General features: G+C 37.3%; 1 protein-coding gene across 2 annotated transcripts in view; it reads left to right on the top strand.

The window, feature by feature from the left end:
* The first annotated feature begins 246 nt into the window (after positions 1-246).
* Positions 247-24,328, top strand: part of LOC121878698 (zinc finger protein 341-like) — a 32,150-nt gene continuing 8,068 nt past the window's right edge. Inside the window, exons 1-9 of one of the 2 annotated variants that reach the window (XM_042385049.1) lie at positions 247-296; positions 5,651-5,788; positions 6,440-6,547; positions 13,727-13,863; positions 14,407-14,514; positions 17,729-17,851; positions 20,168-20,380; positions 20,837-21,079; positions 23,231-23,377. In XM_042385049.1, coding sequence (XP_042240983.1) covers positions 266-296; positions 5,651-5,788; positions 6,440-6,547; positions 13,727-13,863; positions 14,407-14,514; positions 17,729-17,851; positions 20,168-20,380; positions 20,837-21,079; positions 23,231-23,377 — 1,248 coding nt within the window. In that variant the 5' untranslated portion in view covers positions 247-265. The remainder of the gene's footprint in view (positions 297-5,650; positions 5,789-6,439; positions 6,548-13,726; positions 13,864-14,406; positions 14,515-17,728; positions 17,852-20,167; positions 20,381-20,836; positions 21,080-23,230; positions 23,378-24,328) is intronic. The other variant, XM_042385050.1, reaches the window with a different exon arrangement.

The raw sequence follows: 24,328 nt of genomic DNA, 5'->3' as shown, positions 1-24,328 counted from the left end.
GACGTCATAATTAAGCTCCTCCCAGTCTTTATGACGTTTACAGCTCAATAGCCATTGGTGGATTCAGGGTAAATCTTAAATCATCGTATCTCACTAAATATTATTAATAATATGCTGAAATACGACTTAAATAGTCCTTAAATATAATTATTTCAACCCATATTCCCGAGTGTCCGTAAATATTGAGAAATTAGATATTTACACACTCATGACGTCATATAGAAACAGCATCGGGTTCAATGACGTCACAGTTACCTCCGCCGTCATGTCCCACGCCATCTTTGACGCCCTGCCAGGTATTTTAGACTTTTATTATCGTTTAGTAGCCTTAAAACATACGTGTAGAAACTCACCCGTTATATGAATATACCATTGACGTCTGAGCGGGATATTCAGGCTTCCAAGTGTGTAATTAAGAGTGAAAAACAGCCCTTCTTTGTCTCTCTCTTACTCGTCAAGGGAGAGCAGCATGATAGTATCAATATATACTTTACACTTTACTTTGTATCTACTTTTGGATGGTTTACTTCATTGAGCGTGTCATTTCAGCCACCGCCAGTGTACGAGTTGGATTGTTGCTGCTCATGTTTATCTTAAGGATAATTTTAGGGGTGAAACCAGCGACGGGAAAAGCCAAACCTCCCCGTTATAATGGCGAGCCAGGCGGTGGTGCCAAGTATGCTTCCTTATACAACAAATAAATGTTTCTCTATCCATTATAGTCATAAATCATTCATATTCAAACATAAATATAAAATTATAACCTATTTTTATCTGTAAATTATCACTAGAGTTTTATTTGTTGTAATTAAAGTTAACGAGTGATGGAAGTATGGCATTGGTTGCTGATTACTTGTTGCAATCACAAAATCATTTAAATCTGTAATACAGTATTGTAGTATATTCTATATTTATTAAGAAACCTTTAAATATGTTGTAGTATATTCTATATTTATTAAGTAAGAAACCTTCAAATATGTTGTAGTATATTCTATATTTATTAAGTAAGAAACCTTCAAATATGTTAACCTGTTGAAGATAGCTTATAGATTTTATCAGCTCGTCATGATATTATGCCTAACTCTAAGCTTGTTATGATTGTTAAATGTGGTGATAAGAAATACTGATAAAACATTAATTACCACAGTGTACAGTATTATAGGTTAGGAACGTATAATGGTTGTTTTGTAACATGTTGATAACTTAATATGAGAAAATTTATCAATGAGAATTATTTAGTACCTATTGATGTAACTACACAAACCTCTTTAATATAATACTGTACACAAAATTATGTGAGTACAGTACTGGCTTTCTAAATGAAGGTTAAAGACGAGGTGAAATAATTACATTACTTGTTAATGATATTGTTACTGTAAGCAAACTTTAATGCAATACACAGACACACACACATTATATATATATATATATATATATATATATATATATATATATATATATATATATATATATATATATATATATATATATATATATATATATATTGATAAAATCACACGGGGAAAAGGGAAACAACGGAGCACCTTAGCATTCGTCTTTATTCAAGACATCTTCAGAGGCAACTGAAGATGTCTTGAATAACTATATCAATATATATATATATATATATATATATATATATATATATATATATATATATATATATATATATATATATATATATATATATATATAAACAGAAGAAAGAAAGAAAACACAGCAAGCGCTTTGTGTAATTCACCTACAGTGATTTACTTGCATATATATATATATATATATATATATATATATATATATATATATATATATATATATATATTTATATATATATATTTATATATATATTTATACATATATATATGTATATATATATATATATATTTATATATATATATATTTATATGTATATATAAAATGGGATAAACAGAAGTTCAAAGGCAAAAAAAAATCCCAATTAGGATGACTTTTAATTTTTGTGGCTAATACTTAGAAATTATTTCACTCTATATACTAAAAATTTGCATTGTAACATCTCAGTTGTCATTTACTATCATAACAAACAAACTACAGTACAAATATTCTTTACTGGTACTGTACATAAACTAGGCATTGTAAGAGTAGGTTAGGTTAGCAATGATCTTATCCTATTCACCAATTTTGGCTCGTTAGCCGCTTGGGCAGTCGGTCACATCTCTGTTACACTCCACTGTTGGTCAAGTCTGGTCTTGAAACAGTTCACACTGGATGCCATCACAACACCCTGGCAGGCTGTTCCAAAATTTCACAACTCTCAGTTCGAAAACGTTGGCCCTCACAGTTTTTTGGACTTGCACCTACTTCAACCTTGAGCTGTCACCCCTTGTGGGGCGAGCGTCCGCCAGCTCCAGGTAAGAACACTCGACTGAGTTGTGCCCTTTGAGATGTTTATGCACCTCAATTAGGTTCCCCCTTGCCTGTCTGTTGTATAAGCTAGGCAATTGCAGGCTCTTTAATCTCTGGGTGGCGGAAGTGCCGAAGTGCCGGAAACAGTCTGGTGGCCCTCCTTTGGACATTTTCAATCAACTGACAGTCCCTAGCATATCTTGGGGACCAGACCGGGTGACAGTACTCCAGATGGGGAAGCACCTCGTTCTTAAAGATCGTTACGAGGGACGGGCCATCTAGATATCTGAATGACCTTCTTATAAGACCTAATAATTTAGTTGCTTGGTTCACCTTCTAACAATGGCCCAAGAACTTCAGTTCATTGTCAACATACACATCCAGGTCCTTTTCGCATTGTTTCAATTAATACAGTTAATTCGTCCTATTAGGACATATGATACGCCTCCTTACCGTTGGTATGACCCAAGTGCATCCTCTTACACTTCATGACATTAAATCTTAGCAGCCATTTCTTCAACCATTCCTGAAGCTCACATAGATCTTTCTGCAGCTCTTCACAGTCCGCTCGGATCTAAATTTCCCTAAATAACTTGACATCGTCCGCAGCTGTGAAGAGCTGCAAAAACATCTCTGTGAGCTTCAAGAGTGGTTGAAGAAATGGCTGCTAAGATTTAATGTCAGGAAGTGTAAGAGGATGCACCTAGGTCGTACCAACGGGCAAGAGGCAAATCATATGTCCCAATGGGACAAAGAAACTGCATTAATAGAGACCAAATGCAAAAAAGGACCTGGGTGTTTATGGTGACAATGAACTGAAGCTCCTGGGCCATTGTGAGGAAAATGTGAATTAAGCAACTAAACTAGTAGATCTTATATGAAGTTTGTTCAAATATCTACACAGTCTGTCCCTAGTAACGATCTTCAAGAGTGAGGTGCTTTCCCATCTGGAGTACTGTCACCCTGTCTGGTCCCCGAGATATGCTAGGGACTGTCAGTTGATTGAAAATGTCCAAAGGAGGGCCACCAGACTGTTGCCTGCACCCCAACACCTCATACTATAGACAGGCAAGGGGTGATCTAATTGAGAAGTATAAATATCTCGAGTGTCCATACCTGGAGTTGGCGAACGCCCGCCCCACAAGGGGACACAGCTCAAGGTTGAAGAAGCCACAAGTCCAGAAAACTGTAAGGGCAAACTTTTGGGGAGTGAAAATTGTGAACTTTTGGAAAAAACCTGCCAGGGTGTTGTGATGGCACCAAGTGTGAACTGTTTCAAGACCAGACTTGACCAACACTGGAGCAGGTTAAGATATATTCAGGAGCCAGTGCCTGCCACCAGTGCGTAACAGAGATGTGACCGACTGCCCAAGCGGCTAACGAGCCGGTCAGTGGTGAAGAGGATAAAATAAAAAGATAAAAGTACAAATAATATAGACCAGGTGTGGTGAAGAGTGCTTGATTAGAAGAATATTAACTGCATTTAATTTATACAGGTAGACCCCAATTTATGAGGGGGTTCTGCTACTGATAAACCTTAGGTAAACTGAAAATTCATGAATTAAAATATTTTCCCATAGACTCCCATTATAAAAGCTGAGGTACTGTACATTCCTTTGAAGAAAATCCTCAAATGTCTTGAAAGTGCTACAAAACATTTTTTTTTTTTTTTTTTTTGTACAGTACACTGATTATACAATATGCCAGTAATAATCATAAGCAAAATACAATTTATGCAATATGGCAAACGCAACTAAACAAGCGTGTACTGTACAGTGGTGCTGCCATCAAAAAAAAACCCTGTTTGTTCACAAACAAAGTCTACCAGTTGTGTTTCAGGCTTCAGCAAAATTCTTTTGCACAGATTACAAAGTAATAATGTGAGTTGCTCTATGTTTATCGAACACTTATAATGAAAGCCCAAATGTTAAGGCACTTAAAACCTTTAAGAAAGGCAGGTTAAATAAACAAGACAAACAGCCATTTGCCCTATATGTATGCAGTACAGTACATACTGTATATTATTTTGCCTGTACATGGATGCTTATGGTACGAATTAACAAGTAACGCCGGTACAGTACTGTAATGTCAACTGACCAGGTTTGGTGTAGGAAGCCCTGAGATGCCTGCATCAACCCCTCAGTGTCTTGTGATGCTCCAAAAAATTTATGAAATAAAATCTTACCTTCAAGCTTTTTGTTTGTAAACCAAAGCACGGAACCTTTTTTTAAAGCATTATGCCTGACTGGGGCAGTGAGCTACCAAATACAGTATAGACCATACATTACTACACTTGCTTTCCTCACTGATCATTGGGTGGCCTTTATAGCTCATGAGGAAGCTGATATGAGATTGCATTTTACCATCCTATATGCAGTACTACAGTACTGGTATGCCTGTACTGTCCACGGTATAGTGAGGTATACCTTGCTAGGAGTTGGAGGTGTGTTCTTGAAAAGTGCGGCATTAAGTGAAACAATGTAATGAACGCAAGTTTGCCACAAACCTAATGATAGAGATAGGGCTCACATTTTGGGGAGACAATTCTGATAAAAAATTTAGCCAAAATATAAATACAAAAACAATTACAGTACTGTACTGTATTGTAAGTTAAAATAAATATTTAGATATAAAATGTACTGAAGGACAATAAGATAACACTTACCCTAGATGGTAGAGGAAACTGTGTAAAGGCCAGCTGGGGTAGGGAGATGAACCTGAGAAAAGATAAAAATATATGATAAGTTGAATTCATGCTTTTCAGGGATTTTAAAATAATTGTACAATACAGTTACTGTACTGTACTGGGTAATTAAGCAATTTTCCCTCAGGTTTAGAAATTGTTGTCTGTACAGGTAGTACAGTGCATGTACAGTAATTTTCATCTTAATATAATTTTTGCTTAACAAACTTACGAACGCCCACCGATAAGAACGGGGTTAAACTTAAAATTTGCAGTATGCATTTTATATACCTGATGACTTATTTTTTACTTTTGTTTACTGTATTTTGTCATTCTATTTTTTCCTTTCTCTTTAATTAAGTGATTTTAGATGTCTATAATAACTTGGGCTTTGATATAGTGGGATTTTAAACATTGTTTTGTAAGTATGGTATGCACATAGCATGTGTTCCGACTTAAGAACGCCCTCAGGAACGGAACCCCAAGTAACCATTTGTCCAATTGAATACTACTCATGTAATTTTAATTAAGTTGTAAAGTAAGGTACTGTAATGTGTAATACAGTCTTGAATCTCATTATTGCAGAGGTGCAAATGCAACAGTTGCTAGAAGTACCTGATTTGACCCAAAGTACTGTTACCATATCTGGGGGGCCTCCCACTGCCACCTCTACCAGCCACCAGTGTGCTCAGCTCTCCTCAGCCATCACAAATACTAGTATAAGTGAGTATTTGTTATACAGGGCTTATTGTTTTAATTGGGGTAGGCAGGTCACCTTTGATTATCCCAGGGAGATAGCAACCTTGCCTTACCAGTTAAGAGGTCACTTGTAAGTTTTACATGAAATGTTCAATTCATACTTTGTAAAAGTGTTTTGCGTGATGGCAGTTGGTGCACTATGCTATCAGGTAATTACAGCTAACTCATGCTAGTATGGAAAATGGCCATAGGACAGTATTTTGTACTCTGAAATTTGAAATAAGGTTAATAATATACAGCTAGTGGCAACTCTGTCATTACCAGAGCCTCACCAGCAATTGATTCAGGGAATGGAATTTTCTGTTATCAATTGGTCAACCAAGGCGACTGGAAAAGTTCCTCAGTCTTTCTGGCCATGAATGGCAATGCAGAACCATTAGCCCTCTGGGAATTGATGGTTGCACTAAAACATTACCACTGCTCAAGAAACATGACACAGTACAGTAGCTATGTCAGGTTGAAACAGTGTTTGTTATAGTCTATCTGGAAATTGTGCTACTCATAAAACATGGATAAAGTTTGTGCAGGCATTTACATTTCATCATTTTGTTCACAAGCAATAAGATATTAGTGGCAGTCCAGTCATTTTCCAATATTTTCATGATTAATTTACAGGTGAGGAAGTGTCTTTGGACGAAGATGATGTATTTCAATGTGGGAGATGCAAGAAACAGTTCTCATCTCTTCCTTTCTTTATGGCCCATAAACGTGATCAGTGCTCAAGTAAGTACCTTTTAAGTTTACACTGAAGATCAGATACTAAAATGTTTGCCAACTCAAATTTGTCTCATTTTTCCCATGTTTATCCTCCCATTATGCAGGTAGTTTAGTGATAATTAATTTATCTGTATCTCCAAAAGTCATATAAATAGTACAGTGTATAAAAGGTCAACCACCTTCTGTGTGAGGATAAAGTTTTACTGTGCTGAGAATTGAACCCAGGACATGCAGTTCTCACCCGCGAGGCCCAGGTTCAATTCTCTGTACGGGAAAACTTTATCTTAACACAGAGGGTGGTAGACCTATGGAACGGTCTGCCAGTCAAACCTGTGGAGTTATGAACAATACTGGGCTTCAAAATAGCCCTTGACAAAGTGATCAAGAACAGGAGGGATCCTACACAGGCCCCTTTCCCTTAGCATGGCCACCTCCAGTTGGGGGGCCATATTGATAATGACGCAGTTTATTTAGCCACAAAATACAGAGACAGAGTCGATAATAATAACAATATTGACATGGCTGGGCCATTTGAGAGCCTGAGCTCTCTTGTAGGTAAATAAGGTAAAAATATAAGATAAGGTAAAATATGAAGGATGAAAATAAGGAAATATATTGAAAGAGCTGATGCAAAATAAATTGTCATTTGAGGAACATTCCATTGTACAGTAGCAATCAAAACAACCATTTGTTGAGACCTGATCCAGCAAATAATCCCTCTGTGCTTGGCTAGACATTTGTACTGTACTGTGGTTAGTAAAATTGTGTAGGTATACAAATTAAAACATGGATACTGTACTCAAACAAGTAATTCTTCATGTGTAACTGCATCTAAATACAGGTAATGTATTTATCATGTGTAGTAACCACAGAGAAATTATCAGGAATACATATAAACCCATACCACTAAAACCAGGTAATGTCATAGCATTATATACTCTACCGTGTATACTGTATCACCCACATACAGTAGGAATGGCAGGCATTTTAGAAACTGAGGTGCCGTATGGGAATTTCACACACTGAGATACAAAATCGTGGAAATACTCATGATTATAACCACTATCTGAGAAAGTGATGAGAAGTGGCATAATACTGTACAAGACCTCAACCAGAAAAAATATATAAAAAATGTGTAACGTAGGAAAGTTATACAATATTACGCATAGGTAACTGAGCTATCGGAAAGATGTGAGTTAAGAAACGAACTACAGTATATCTTTTTAATATGTCACAATATATGATAAGAATTGGGGGTTGACCGTGGGTAACTGGTAGTAAATTTCACAAAGCAAAAACATTGTCAGTGTTATTTAACACAATGTAGCAAAGGGCAGACCATCAGAGCAAACAGCAGGAGTTGTAATAGGCCATACTCCAGCTGTAGCTGGAGAGGGCCTGAGCAATGGTGATTGGAGCCGGGCAGCCTCGCTGCACAATGCCTGCACAGGATAGAGCAATAGCAGCTATCATCCAAAAAACAATTACCACTGACCCCAGCATCCAACAAGAATTTGGATTGGCCTGCACACCACAGACAATCAGAAACAGACATCACAACAATGACCTCCATGCCCATGTACCCACAATGAAGCCACACCTAACTGAGGTAAACATGGAAAGGTGCCTGGAGTATGTTAGAGTATGCAGAAAAGCCAACTTGTTTCTGGGAGGATGTTGTGTATTGCGACGAGAAGACGTTCAGCACGGATGAGATGACTACTACCAGAGTTTGGCGCAGACGCAACGAACGGTAACAATCTCTCTCCCCCCCCCCCTCACACTCTTTCTCACTGTATTAGAAATATCTATCGCTTAGTTATAGATTCAGGTACTGTAGTTAATTGGAGATATGAAGGAGATACTGTATTAATGGCTGAATGAACCTTTATGTTACACATGTCACGCATCTGTAGTCGCCAGTATTTAGGAAATCCAAGGTAATGTCACGCATGTGGAATCGTCTACCACATAGTCAATACCAGGATGGCAATACATAATTGTCTGTTCTCATCAATCCCTTTTATGCATCTTCCCAGTTATGAAGCCGGACATGTTGTTGGAACCCGAAGATGTGGCAGAGTTATTGCTGGTGTATTCGGATGGATTCACTCAAGCAGTGTAGGGGAGCTGGCAGATGTTGGTCCGGACCAGTTTACAGGGAGGAAATATGACAAGATATTGGAAGAGGTCCTGTTTCCTTCAGTGAAATGCTTGATCTACCCTGAAGGAACCCCATTCTACCTCTTACAAGACAACTCTCCCATACACACGAGTAATCTTGTCAAGAGTTGGTTTCAGAACCATCCACATGTTAGGCTTCTGCCACATCTTGCAAAATCACCAGACTTCAACCCCATAGAAAACATATCAGCAGAAATGGTCAAGACAGGTCGGCTCAACAACATCCCCAGCCGTAGCAGAGAACAAATAATTGCGAATGCAAGGATGATATGGGAGGCACGGCCGGCCAGGCCTTGATCCAGAACTTGTGTGCATCTATGCCTAACTGGCTAAATTGTGTCATTGACGTAGGGGGTGACTACACAAAATATTGATAGAAATAAAATGACAGTCACAAATTACACGTGTTTACCTATCATAGGTTAGGATATTTGAACATATATTATGTGGGAATCAATGAATGCAATTTCTGTGTTTATATACTACGGTTGTAATATACTGTATACAGGTACAGTACCTTATCTTTCATCTTCCATGAATATCAACCTCGTTTTGGGCACCAAAAACATGTTTACCTTAGAATAACATGTTACCATACCAGGCGCGGCCCTTCTACGGCATATCATTAACCTATGCCAGAACCTCATCAGCTTGTCTAACACGTGACTGAGTGTTTACGTCTGTTACACTAGTACTGTACAATAATAAGCATTCACTCAGGCCTTTATGTTGCCAATACCGATCGGCAATGGCAGTTGCTTTTGATATTAATGTGATTATTTAATAAATATAGTTGTATGATGTTAACTGCTCTATACGTATCTTGTAACACATGTGCACGCAGACACACTGGAACACCTTATGGTAAATACAATCTACAGAGTAACTGGCAACTCAGGAAGCCAGGGCTACCAACTTCCGCTTTGACTCTGAGTGTTTTCAGAATAGACAAGTTGACAGTCGGAATTTTTTCGTAAGACGGCAGGTCAATGGGTAAAGAAAACGCTTAAATTCACTATGGTAATGATATTTTAAAATAAATTGAGCCAAAAAGTGTAAAAAAAAATAAGAGTTAAAATATCTAAAAAGTCACGTGACTGCGAAGAGCTCCGATTGGTTGTGACGTAACATATTAGGTCAAGCCGCTGAGCAGGAGTCTGGAGGCAGCCAGCTGTGGAGTGCGTGTTGTTACCAGCAGAAATACAGGACTTGTGGTCATATACAATGTTGATATGCACAGTCATACCTTATTTTTAGGTTAAAATAAATTACTGCTCAAGTATCATCGTGTGTATTTACTTGCTGGCTGCCAAAATGATGCAAAAGACTGATAACTCCAACATGAAAGTTTTTATCACTGTTCTCTATTTCATGTCAGGAAAATGTAAGTTTTCATCACCGATGTCTATATTTAATGTTGTAGAAGGACTAGGGATGGGCTTGAGGTGATCAGGTGACATGTAATTTAATGTGCTTCATAGCTGGATGGCGGAGTTCTTGATAATACTCTACTATCATAAAGACATCTTTTGGTAAATTTCTTTCATCTGCCTTGATGAACCCTGGAAGTAGTTGTCCAACCTTCTCAGCTCTGTAAATATATATTATTAGATAATTAATTGTGCTTTACTGTGCAACACAGTACAGGGTAATACTATTTTGAGTATATAAATATTACTAAGCACATTAACTAATTTAATGGATATTTGCTGCCCCTACTACAAATTTCATAGTATAAACATTCCAAACAATATTGGTATTATTTTGGTTTTGGTCATCTGGGGAACGTTAAAATTCTAACTATGGGATTAAGACACATTATCTTTACGGGATTTTTATCAAAAAACATTTTTCTTTCGCATATGAAAATACAAGTCATAGGTTAGGTAAGTTATATTATAAGTTATAAGATTAGCTTAACATACACCGGTGGGGGGGGTTAGTAACTCAAAACTAGTGATTTCCGATAGAAATGAAGGTCAAAATCATTCATAACACATCGCAAACCATCAGAAAAAACACTGGATGTCTAAGTACGGGGATGACCAAAACTTAAAATTTACCCAATATAGTCTACCTCGAATCTAAGCATTCAAATACTTATGGTAGTTAAAGTAAAATTTTACCCACTAATTAATATAAATGATGATATATCCCAGTGGTTCATTATTGAATCATCAAAACAATAACAGAACTATGATGTCATGTTTACCTAGCATCAGGCATTCTCAAAACAAAGTCCAGACAATGTCAATACTTCTAAATTGACTCGTATCTCCATCTAGAACTGATATACTCTGTAAATGTACTGAAAAAAAAGAAGAGAAAGTCTACCAGGTAAGAATTCATGACAGCTGAACTGGTGTGAACATGGGAGTTTTTACTGTATGTCCAAAACAACCTAAGAATGGAGGAAACTGCAGAGGGCCTATTGGCCCATACTGGGTAGTCCCATTTCCACCCAACCCCTATCACTCGTATATCCATCCAACCTATGTTTGAAGCTGCTCTTCATGGCACATTTCTTCACTTAGGAAATGTCCATGACTTAAGACCATAAAAATACACCCTTAAAACTTACCTGAACATGGCATTTGGGTCTGAAGAGGCCATCCTTTGTTAGGCTCCAACTGCAGCGGTGAGTGTGTTCGAGAGCGTCGTCTGATGGGTAGGTGGTGACGTCATTGCAAATAGCAGCCCTGTTTCTAGAGAAATAAACTTATCTCTACTATTATAGCAGGACTTTAAATTTTTATTACAAATTATATGTACCGTATCACTCTACGAACTTGGCAGAGAGTATTTCTTGTGTTTACCCAGAACCGACAACTCGTCCATTCTTGGTCTGGTGTGTCATACTATTAGGAACCAGTAATGGTGCAGAATAATATTTTCCTGACTGTACATGAACTGTACTGTACTGTACACACGCTCCATAAAAGTATATTTACGATTTTGTGTTAGACAATAAGATACAGTATAGTCTGGATTTACGCGGTCAATTGAACCTGTGGAGGCCCGTGTAAAACGAGAAACTCGTAAATGAAATAACAGAACATATGGGATTACTTGAAATAGAGACTGGGCCGACCCCCCAAACTCCACTTTTTGCCGACACAATACGTACGTTGTAGTAAAAATAACATCTTAATTTTATGATGGTATGCACACATAATTAATAATTAAGAGAAATATCAATAATATTAGGTTTTCTAACACTTACGTTAGTAGAAAAGCTGGGTCGGCACACGTGGATGGCGGCTGGTTCTGAGACAGAGGGCAGATTAGTTGTCCTCCCGTGAATTACCTTCACTTTCACTACTCGCAGAGGTTTGCAGGGCCTCCCAGACAAACCTCTCAAAGTCCATATCGTCACTATCACTATCACTGACTTGGGCTGGCTGTGGTTGTGGTGGGTTGCGGGCGAGGAAGTCCTCAATACTACGTTGACGACTAGCATTGATGTTGTCGAGATAGATCTGGATATATATCCAGATCTATCTCGACTCCATAAATTTCGTCAGATGGTTATTAGACGCTTCATACCGATGCTTGTCTGGGTAGTTGTTAAGGATGAGCTCAATTTTCTCTCCCAACTCGATGATTTCCTTCACACAATCATGGCTTGGTCCAGGTAATTCAATGTTTTCTCTGGTGGTTGGGGTCCCTCGGAAGCCATTGTGAGTTGTGAGGGGAATAGCGGGCACAAGAGAGAACTATATACGCGGAGAACTGAGAACAATGAGACAGGCCCTGCTAGGTCAGCGACTTCTACCCTCTGGTGGCATGGCACGTCATGTTACATTAGACCAATCACAGCTAGCGGCGGAGGGAATGCGTGGGTGGTAAGGATGCGTGGCCCAATCACAGTCCGATACATCATATGACGTCACCGATAACGCAACAGCAACATACTGCGCAACCTTACTCGCGCCGCTTGTGGTCGCCTGGGCTGCTTGAATCCAAAATGGAGCGGCCCGTCTGGACCCTCCAGCGACTCGCCGCGTAAATGACCAAATTTACAGCATAATTAAAGCATTTCAATTCTGGCAAGGCACCGTGTAAATGACCAAATGCGTTAACCAAAACTGCGTAAATCCAGACTATACTGTACAATGGAAGAATGATTTTGACAGCCCTGCCGAGACAACAGAAGCACAGTGTTCATTTTGAAATTCATCGGACCACTCTGTAAAAATATTTTTTGGTGTGTGTGTGTACATATTAATAACTGCTTGTTTAGGTCATATTAATGTTTATGTACAGATAAACATAACATAAGAATGAAGGAAACTGCAGCAGGCCTATTGGCCCATACTGGGCAGTCCCATTTACACCCAACCCCTATTGCTCATATACCCATCCAACCTATGTTTGAAGCTATCCAGCGGATTCGAGTTAATGATGATATTTGGTAACTTGTTCCAGTCATCCACTACTCTATTTCCAAACCAGTGTTTACCTATTTCGCGCCTAAATCTAAATTTGTCTAATTTAAAACCATTGTTACGAGTTCGCTCCTGGTTGGATAGTTTGAGTACCTTTGTAATGTCCCCTTTGTTTAACCCTGACTTCCATTTATACACCTCTATCAGGTCGCCCCTCGCTCTACGTCTCTCGAGGGAGTGCAAATTAAGATGCTTTAACCTGTCTGTACTCAAGGTTCCTAATGCCCGGGATTAGTCTTGTCATTCTTCTCTGCATTCTTTCCAAGGATTCTATATCCATTCTGTAATACGGTGACCAGAATTTAACGGCGTAAGCAGTACAACACATTCTCACGTAAGGTTAGATTAGGATCTTCCTCTCTCCCCTACCCTTAAGGTTTTAATTTTACTTAATGTGGATTTACTAACACATTTATTCAAGAATTTAACCTCCACATTGGACGAGACTCTTAATGTACAGTATCATCATCGAGGGGAAAAATCAGTGAGATAACAGTACTGTGATTATCATTTACCTAATTCTGTTTGACAAGTTAAATAATTGTAACCACAGGTAAAAACGGTGGGCTGCGTGTGCTACAGACAACCCAAGGGGCGCAGTCTGCTTCAGTGACAGACCTAAATAGTTTTGGTGAAAGTGCTGCACTTACTAACCAGATCCATGTGCAAGTCCAACCTCAACAAGCCACAGTAAGTTGATTTTATATATATATATATATATATATATATATATATATATATATATATATATATATATATATATATATATATATATATATATATATATATATATATATATATATATATATATATATATATATTTTATAAAGAATCATATAGAATTCATATTGTTTGTGTATAAAGTATAAATGTGCAATACAGTACAGGGGGTCCCAAACTTACAAACGCCTGCCAATACATACAGTATTTTATTTACCTGATGACTTATTTTTTACTTTCATTTACTGTACTGTCATTCTATTTCTACTTTTGTCATAAATTAAGTGGCTTTAGATGTATATAATGACTTAGGTTATGATATAGTGAGATTTTAAACATTGTTCTGTAAGTACGGTATGCACATAGCATGTGTTCCGACTTAAGAACGTCCTCTGGAACGGAACCCATTTGTAACCCGGGGACCCCCCATACTTGACAATATTCAATGTACAGTACTTAGTGCAGAGTAGTTTACCGGTAGTAATGAATGTTTTCTTTATGTATATTTACCAGGTGTCTGCAGGATATGTCAGTAGTGGTTTGCCCTCCCCTGGTACCACCATCAACCAGCATATTATTGTCAGTGAAGCAGAGTTTCTTCCATTCATTGAAACTACTCAGGTATGGTAGATATAGAATACTGTAATAGTAACTACTCAGGTATGGTTGATATAGAATACTGTAATAGTAACTACTCAGGTATGGTAGATATAGAATACTATAATAGTAACTACTCAGGTATGGTAGATATAGAATACTGTAATAGTAACTACTCAGGTATGGTAGATATAGAATACTGTAATAGTAACTACTCAGGTATGGTAGATATAGAATACTGTAATAGTAACTACTCAGGTATGGTAGATATAGAATACTGTAATAGTAACTACTCAGGTATGGTTGATATAGAATACTGTAATAGTAACTACTCAGGTATGGTAGATATAGAATATAATAGTAACTACTCAGGTATGGTTGATATAGAATACTGTAATAGTAACTACTCAGGTATGGTAGATATAGAATACTGTAATAGTAACTACTCAGGTATGGTAGATATAGAATACTGTAATAGTAACTACTCAGGTATGGTAGATATAGAATACTGTAATAGTAACTACTCAGGTATGGTAGATATAGAATACTGTAATAGTAACTACTCAGGTATGGTAGATATAGAATACTGTAATAGTAACTACTCAGGTATGGTTGATATAGAATACTGTAATAGTAACTACTCAGGTATGGTAGATATAGAATACTGTAATAGTAACTACTCAGGTATGGTAGATATAGAATACTGTAATAGTAACTACTCAGGTATGGTAGATATAGAATAGTAACTACTCAGGTATGGTTGATATAGAATACTGTAATAGTAACTACTCAGGTATGGTAGATATAGAATACTGTAATAGAAACTACTCAGGTATGGTAGATATAGAATACTGTAATAGTAACTACTCAGGTATGGTAGATATAGAATACTGTAATAGAAACTACTCAGGTATGGTAGATATAGAATACTGTAATAGTAACTACTCGGGTATGGTTGATATAGAATACTGTAATAGTAACTACTCAGGTATGGTAGATATAGAATACTATAATAGTAATTAACCTTTTCTCTGGTTTGAGAATTCATCCCAAAGAAAATGTCTTAAATAAATACCTCAGATGTGTCTATTTCTAAAGATCTCTTTCAGGGAATTATTTGTGATGGGAAGGTGTAACTACCAATTAAATTGCAGCCACCAATGTTTAGGGTTACATGTGCTGAATTCACAGACTTAGGGTATTAAATGGGAATTTTCCATGCCTCTTTGCTGGTGGATATCCTGATTTGTAATTTTAGGAATAGTAATTTGTCTAAGTACTTCAACAACTTACAGTATAAGTGTGCATGAACTAGGTTATTTTTACGAGAATTGCTGCAAGTTTGTCTTCCGAGACATTTAAGGACATGCTGTATTGTACTTCATCCGTACAGTATACTTTTTTATGATCTTCAAGGCCATTGCACATCTCCAGGTTCTTAGGACATATTCTCAGGTTCCTGGTGTCCTCTGAGAACCTGGTTAAGAAAAAATAAATATTTAGCTTCCTTAAAGGTATTTTCCCTGTTAGGACTGGCAATGGGTTTTCATGATCCTAAAAAGGATCTACAGTAGTTTTATGCCATTAGGACCTTCACTTAATTGGGCATTAGGCCCATGGTACTGACCTTCACTTATCACATAGATGCAATTGTAAACCATTGACAATAGCTGGCAGAGGTTGGGTGGGCTTCATCCCAAGCATTGCAAGAAACTGAGACTACTGTTATTCCTTAATGTAGCTTTTTTACAGTTATAGATAGTTTTTGCTATTGATTCAACAATGGTTGATTGAAAATTTGCATGTAGCTAAATTTCACAGCCTGACTTCCACCTGCTATAATATTTGATTGGCCATATTAGCCTGTTGCTAATCGAAATGAAATCAAAGAAAGAACCCAAATTCATGTACAGTGCTGGTGGCACTGATATCCTAGATATGTTTATGCTGATATCTGTGTAGCATCAAGCTCATGTATCATAAGATCTCTTGGCAATTGAAACTTCTTTCAGGTTATAAAATAAATGTAACTCATAATATCATAAAGGGTATTGTGTTGTGATATACTGTACCTGTACTGTACAGGTATTGTACAGTATTGTTGAAGGTTTGTGTTGTGATATACTGTACTTGTACTGTACCAGGTATTGTACAGTATTGTTGAAGGTTTGTGTTGTGATATACTGTACCTGTACTGTACCAGGTATTGTACAGTATTGTTGAAGGTTTGTGTTGTGATATACTGTACCTGTACTGTACCAGGTATTTGTACAGAACTGTATTGTCAAAGATTTAAACAAGCTCCATATTTTTAAAACAAAGGATGATACAAACATTAACTGTTATGACAAAATATAAATGTAACTTTCTGAGAATTCCATCATGTCAGTAAAGAGACATGAGCAGCCAATTGGCATGTTCTGTATTGTACAGTCAATATAAAAAGTCGCACAGTAGGTCCTCATTTAACGTAATGGTTCCGTTCCTGAAAACCGCGACGTTAACAGAAACAACGTTAACGGAATAAATTTTCAACATAAGAAATAGATAAAATATGGGAGTTACGTTCCCCAGCCTCCCTTTGCCCCATAAAATACATTACATATACATAAATTCAATGGAATTTTTACAGAAAATAATATTTATTATACAACCAAAAAGATAATTAAAATAAATAATTTTGTATTGTACTCACTGACGGGCGGAGGTGGAGCGAGTGTGTGGTGGGTAGTGGAGAGGAGGGTGGCTCCTCCCCCCACTCTGACTGGATGAGACAAAGTGACAAAGTCATACTTAATCGGCGGGACGTTGTCTGAATCATGGGTATCTAAAGAGTAGTGACATTATAACGAAACAAAATTGTCGGTGGCAACGTTAAACGAAGACTTACTGTATTACACTCCCCTAATGTTATGTTCCAAAACCCACAACGAAGAATATGGGTGAAGTGACAGCAACGCTTCGAATCTGAACAGTGAACTTTGCCCCAATTCTTCATCATGGGTTTTGGAACATAAGGCACGGTAAGTGTAATGCAACTTTTGTTCTTTGACTGTACAGTACATTCCAGCACCAATGTGTTTGGTGGTTTATAATACCATGAAATTCTTCTCCCTTAAATATACTGTCCTGTATCTTTAATTTAATCCTCTTGTCATAGGAAGAAGTGATATAAGTATCTTCCATCCTTTACTTCATATCACAGTTTTGAGATTGTGACGTGTTTATTATTTCCCAGGTATTACCACTGCCTGGGGGTCTGCAGACGGCCAGCTTCTTACCAGTGTCTAGCAGCAACAAAACATTATCCTCGGGAGTATCCCCACTACTTACCACTACTGCTTCTATAAATGCCTCCCTTGTGAGTTCTAACATTGTCATTTGCAGGTTTATTGCTAATGTATATTTTTACATTCAACTGCTTTTTGAACATGGAAAGTACAGGGGCCTGAAGCATTTAGGTCACGTTATGAAAGTTGTGGAAAGAATGCCTGAGAGATTGATAAGGGAGAGCGAGTGAGTGAGTGAGTGGACTTTAATGAAATGCAGTTTGGGTTTATGCCTTGCTGGGGACTTCAGAGCCAATACTTATGACCAGGCAACTACAAGGAAATATCTAGGTAAGAAGAGAAAGATGAACTCTGTATGTGTAGACTCAAAGAAATCATTTGATAGGGTACAGTACCACGTGACAGTGCAGAACACAATGAGAAAGTTAGGGGTTGAGGAGTGTCTTTGTATTTATTCATATAAATAAAGACATTCAAGGTACAGTATTAGGATATTTATTTAAAAAAACAATAAATATTTATGAACTCTACTTCTTTTAAATGTCTTGAAACATAAAAAGCTTCTAGTAGTCAAACATAACAAACCCAAGATACATGTGTTGTTGATCCACATAGGCAACTCTCAACTTATAAAAAGACTATATTTTATGATTTTTTTTATTAAAAGGTTGCACACAATGATGTTTTCCTTATTTTGTTAATTAAGAAGTAAAACAAATGTTCCTGGGTTTGTTAAGATTGTTTGGAAGGAAAACTTGACATGGTCTATTGGTAGAATTAGGGTAATTGATGGATAACGTAGGACCGAGGAAACCAGAAAATCCTCAAAGTTGGTTCAGGCTTGGTCCCAAGGGCTCTGGGTTTGAGGGTCAATACTGTACCTGTATTATTGCTCATCAAGATTTTGATAAACACTGTACAGGTATCCCCCATTTAATGGTGGGGGTTGCATTTCAGAAAACCTAACATTAAGCGAAATCATCACTAAACGAGGGATAAATAGGGATGCAGCTTACTAATCAGATACAAATTTTAGTAAAGTCTTAAAAATACCCATAAGTATTACTGTAATGCCTTGTGCATTCTAGCACCACCTCTAACTAATTCCCACTATCATTACTACCTGACTCTAAATGAAAATTACCACCATTACTATCATCACACTTGTGAATTTAGTTACAAGAAATCAAGGTCAGTCAACTGTATCTACTGTGTCAAACCCTTGACCATAATAAAGAGAGATTATTTGTATTGTAGATTTAGGAGGGTAAATGTCAACATTGCCCAACAAGCAAATGGGCAGTTCTAATATCCTAATTTTATGTAACTGGAACATGGAGGCATTAGAAAGAGTTGTTTACTTTCCACATACTTTAAACAATATACAGGTACCTGTATTACTATGTCACTATGAAAGCTTTTGAAATTCTAGTACAGTATACCCTTATGAAAAAAAATATTTGAAAGTGTGTGTGTGTGTGTGTGTGTGCCAACAACGGTACACATTCTGATGATGGAATACTGTACGTATAGGCTGTCACTCTAAGATATTTTACTGATTTAGTATTCAGATATCATAGCAAGTTATGATTCACACTCAAGTCAATGTAAACAATACATATAAGTAAATTAGAACATATTTTTGGGGGTAAATAATAATTCACAAATGGGAATGCCACTCCAGTCAGTGCATGGGGGGAAATGGGTTACACATTGCTCCCAGCGCTTCACAAATTTTACAATGTTTTATTATTATACTATCAGTTTTTCAAAAGAATTCACGGCAAACTTTCAGGCACGTGGGTAGAGTAAACATAAACAAATGACAGTTGAGATATGCAGGTGGAGAACAGAATCCCTAGTTTTTCCCTTCCCAGTGAGTCAAGTCATCTTCCCAGTGAGTCAAGTCATCTTCCCAGTGAGTCAAGTCATCGTTAAACTAAATTTTGACCTAACATTAAGTGGAAAATGGCGTCAAAAAAATTTAGCACTAAATTGAATTAACATTAAGCAAATTAACTAACCGAGGGCTACGAGTAAATAGTTTTAAATATATTTATGTATTAGAGTCCGCCAGTCTTTAAATTTTAAAGTTTGGAGAAATGGATTCAGTGTCAATGCCAGATTGTTTGTAAAGAGATACTTTATAGAGAACAAATGTCATATTTTTAAAGGTGATGGCTTGATATACACCAGTACAATACAGCACAGTAAAGTGTGGTGCACAGCGATCTGAGAGAGAATAAAGAAAATCACGGGTGGTCGAGAAAGTATTTGTAAGAGTTATGAAATGATGTGGTATTGTAGATTAGACCATCACCAAAGAAAGATGTCACTGCTGAGTAATGTTTGATATATTGTATCGTAAGATGAACTTATTATTCCAGGATGTTACTTCAAACTTGTCATCATCCCAAACTTTAACAACAATCGTTGGGGGTGTTGGAGACGCCACTGATGGTGGTGGAGGCAGCAGCAGTGGAGTTCCAATACAAGTGGATATAACTGAGAAGGATGAAGTTGCTTGTTACAACTACGAGTTCTTCCATGGTGGGATGGCCAAGACTGCTCCTAGCAAGAATGAACCCATAAAACTGAAGGTGTGTTTTATGTTATAGAAATTTACTTCCGTTGTTATTACTGTACGGTATATGTATTCAGTACTGTACAGGGTATAGGAAATTTTTTGTTTGAATATGTATTGCTGGCAGTACGAACACGTAAGCGAGACTGGTGGAGGCAGAGCAGAGGGAAGAGAGCGGAGGCAGCACATTGTTAACCCACTTATATTCAAACTTTCCTTGTTGGGCAAATTATTTGATCACATATATTTAAATGCATATAGTCAAAAGCGCATTGGACAAACCAACATTAGGTGGCGGGGTTCACTGTAGTACTGTAATGCTGTTTAGTGGAATTATGATCAGATAAATTTTTCTTTAAAAAAAATGAGAGCTAAGGTGCTCCACAAATAGTTATAAAATAAATAGAAACTTGGGAGTGTATTTTAGATTTAAAGAGTAGCTAATCATATATCTTTTTTTTTGTTCTTTCAGCCAAAGCACAGATGCCAATATTGTGTTAAGGAATTTAGCAAGAATTTTGACCTTAAGCAACACATCCGCTCACACACAGGAGAGAAGCCCTTTCAGTGCGTTGTGTGTGGTCGAGCCTTCACACAGAAAAGCAATGTGAAAAAACATATGGCCACCCATCGTGTGTGGCCATCTGGCTCCCTCAGTGATACTTTACCCAAAGACCCAATTAGGAAACTTATGATGTCAACCTCAACAATAGATGTAAGTTATACAGTGCAGACTAATTAACTTAATTCATTCTAGTGCAGTTATAAAGTATGTTATGGATTTTATTATGGTGTTCAGGACATTCATGCATGAACTTGTTTGATAGAGAATTTGGACTTAATTATCATCTTTTACTCATTGTTTTGCTGTCATAGGAATGGTAAAAATGGGTGTTAGCTAGTCAGGGAGGGGCGGGGGGTCCCGTACTCCCCTTTTCATCAGAAAATTACAATACTTTTTCTTTAATGTAGTATTGTACTCAGGCATTTTTGTAAAGTAAAAGGTAATTACTATTGACCTCAGAATATCTCCTAATATCAAGTGCGCATGGCTTCAAAATGGCCTCAAAATGGCCTCAAAACGCCCATGATATTGGCCAGATTAAAAAAAAAACTATGGGGCTTACAGCGCCCCCCAAACCCCCCCAGCTGGGTGGCTTGCTTCGCTCACCATGTTCCCCCACCCACAACTTCTTGGATCCCCCCTTTTTTATATTCTTGGATCTGCCCCTGCTAATACTGTAGCTCTTTTAGGGTATCAGTTGAAAGGCAGGGGTCATGTTCTACCACTCACAGTACCCTGAAACAGCTAGCTACCACCACCATCTACTGTGCACCCATTTCTACCATTAGTATGACATTAAACAATAAACATGTAATAAATTATAAGTATGCATTAGAGAATTCTACAAGTTAAGGGAATGAGTGATTTATTGAGAAGCATATGAGTGTTCTCCTTAATATATGTCTGTGCTCACTGTGTAGCAGTTTTTGTAAGTGGTTTGAATTATTTTCTCACGGTAACACTACAAAAAACAAAACACGGTGTGCTAATCAAATATTTGTGATAAATGAGAACCATACACACACACGCACATTTACACACACATTCCTTGAACTTTTCTTGTAGCTGGAGATTTAAAAACCCAACTAATAAAGAAAAATATTTGTTAATCCAGATGTTAGACTACTAAAAATACTAACTAACAAGTAGGAAGTTAAAGAAAGTTATTTTTTTGTAGGTTCTATTATTGTAAAAAATACTGGTAATAAAAGGAACCATTAAATTATAACGATAAAATCTAACTGACATGACAATGTAGTGACAGACTAACGTGAAGTGGAAGTATGTTGCATATCCAATTTGCTGGTTGGCTGTATGGTGGTGGTAAGTACAGTCAACCCTCGCTTTACGCGGTACGCTGCCGAAACCGGAATGCTCACATTCCGCGGTGCGTGTACCCCTTTACGCGGAGAGCGGCTGGCGAACCGCACCATTTTTGGATCCAAACCTCCCGCCATCTCTCCCGCCCTCTCCCGCCATGTTGTGTAAGCGGCGCGAGCAGGGTGCGCACAAGGTCGCCCAGTCATCAAAACATTACCGAGTTCTTCACCCGCCACAAGTCAGTGATAGTGATAATTATAGTGAGGATATGGACTTTGAGGGGTTTGACAATGAGGCCCTGCAAGCCTCTGTGGTGGTTAGTGATACAATTGATACAAGTGATACAGGTGAGGGCCAATAATCTGCCCTCTGCCTCGGAACCAACCCCCCATCCCCGTGTGCCCAGCCATCTTTTCTACTAATGTAAGTGTTAAAAAACCTAATATTATTGATATTTCTCTTAATTATTAATTCTGTGTGCATACCATCATAAAATTAAGAAGTTATTTTTACTACAACGTAGGTATTGTGTCTGAAAAAGTGGAGTTTGGGGGTCAGCCCGGTCTCTATTTCAATTAATCCCATATGTCATGTCGTTCACTTTACACGTTTCTCACTTTCCGCGGTACCCTGTGGGTTGAATTAACCGCGTAAAGTGAGGGTTCACTGTACTACCAACCAGCATACAGGACACAACACGCACCTCAGTAATAGAATAAGTAGAATCAAATTGCTTTAGGGAATATATATACAGTATATTGCCTATGTGTGATACTAGAGAGTTGTATGATGTAACAGGAGTCAACCACATGTTTATCTTTGGGTTTTATTATCTATCAGAGCATTCCTCTCTGTCATAATGGGAAAGGCCTTGCAAGATTTTTTTTTCTCATAAAGCAAGCCATAAAATAAGACAAAATTTCCTTTCTTCAGTGATTTTACAACAAAGACTAATACGTATTTATATTATATTAACCACAGATGGTACCTCAAATTAACCTTTTAGAAGATGGTGTAATGAAAGAGGAGGTTCTAGTGGATGACTCCTATGTCTGCCAGTTCTGTGATCACTCCGTCAAGAGCTACGTCAACTTACGCACCCATATGAAAAATCATGTTGAGGAAAAGGTAAAAAAAAAAAAAAATAAATAAATCCTATAATATACTGTACTATCAAAAATTTTAATATTCAACAACATGTAAGCTACTCATTACAGATTACTGAAAAAATATTAAAATTATTCTGTAGTAGTCTGTTAAAGGCAATTTTGTATAAGGGCTTAAGCAAATTGGCACATTTATGAATGTCTAATTCAGTGAAACCTCTATATAAAGGACTACTCATATATGGAGAGGAAAGTTGGTTTTATCACGGGTCCAATAGATGTGAAACCTCCATCTAACGAACTATATAGAAATGAAAGTCCGTTTTATCAAGGATCCTTAGATATGAAATCTCCATTTAACAGAATATATGGAGAGAGACGTACATTATATGGAGGTTTCACTGTACAGTATTGCCTTTGTTCATGCACACATCATCCTCTTGTATCTCCTCCCACCCCCTTCAATAGGTAGATGATGACCAGTAAACTTGACATTCTCACAGGCACATATCTAGCACTTGTCAGAAATGTATTTATTTCTGTACAAGCCAAAACTAATGGCTAAATCCACTTTAAATCATGAGTGGCAACTATTCACTATTGTGATTTGTTTTGGTTCAACACCAGATGACTGTGATGAGCACTAACAGGAAACGGTACAGCATCCTTCAGCAGTTTGCTATTCAAAGTTTAGTGTGGTGACTGTGTAAACATATCCTTAATTTTATCCTAAGTTTTGCACTTTTCCAGGGAAGTGACAAGCATTTCGTACTCAAAAGTTACCATAACAAACCAACCTAGCACAGTATGAGCTGAGCCCTAGCCTCTTTATTGAGTTCCATCACAGAAAATGCCTACTCAAAAGTGTACATTGATCCAAACAATTCAAACATCCTTTGAGCATGAGCCTTTAATTTTGACAATGGACAATTAGTAACAGAAGCAAAAAACTGGGAAGCATCACTGACTTGAA

The sequence above is a fragment of the Homarus americanus genome, unplaced genomic scaffold (genome assembly GCF_018991925.1).
Source record: "Homarus americanus isolate GMGI-L3 unplaced genomic scaffold, GMGI_Hamer_2.0 scaffold48745, whole genome shotgun sequence".
NCBI classification, from domain to species: Eukaryota; Metazoa; Arthropoda; class Malacostraca; order Decapoda; family Nephropidae; genus Homarus; species Homarus americanus.
This window is presented reverse-complemented; position numbering and strand designations above follow the sequence as displayed.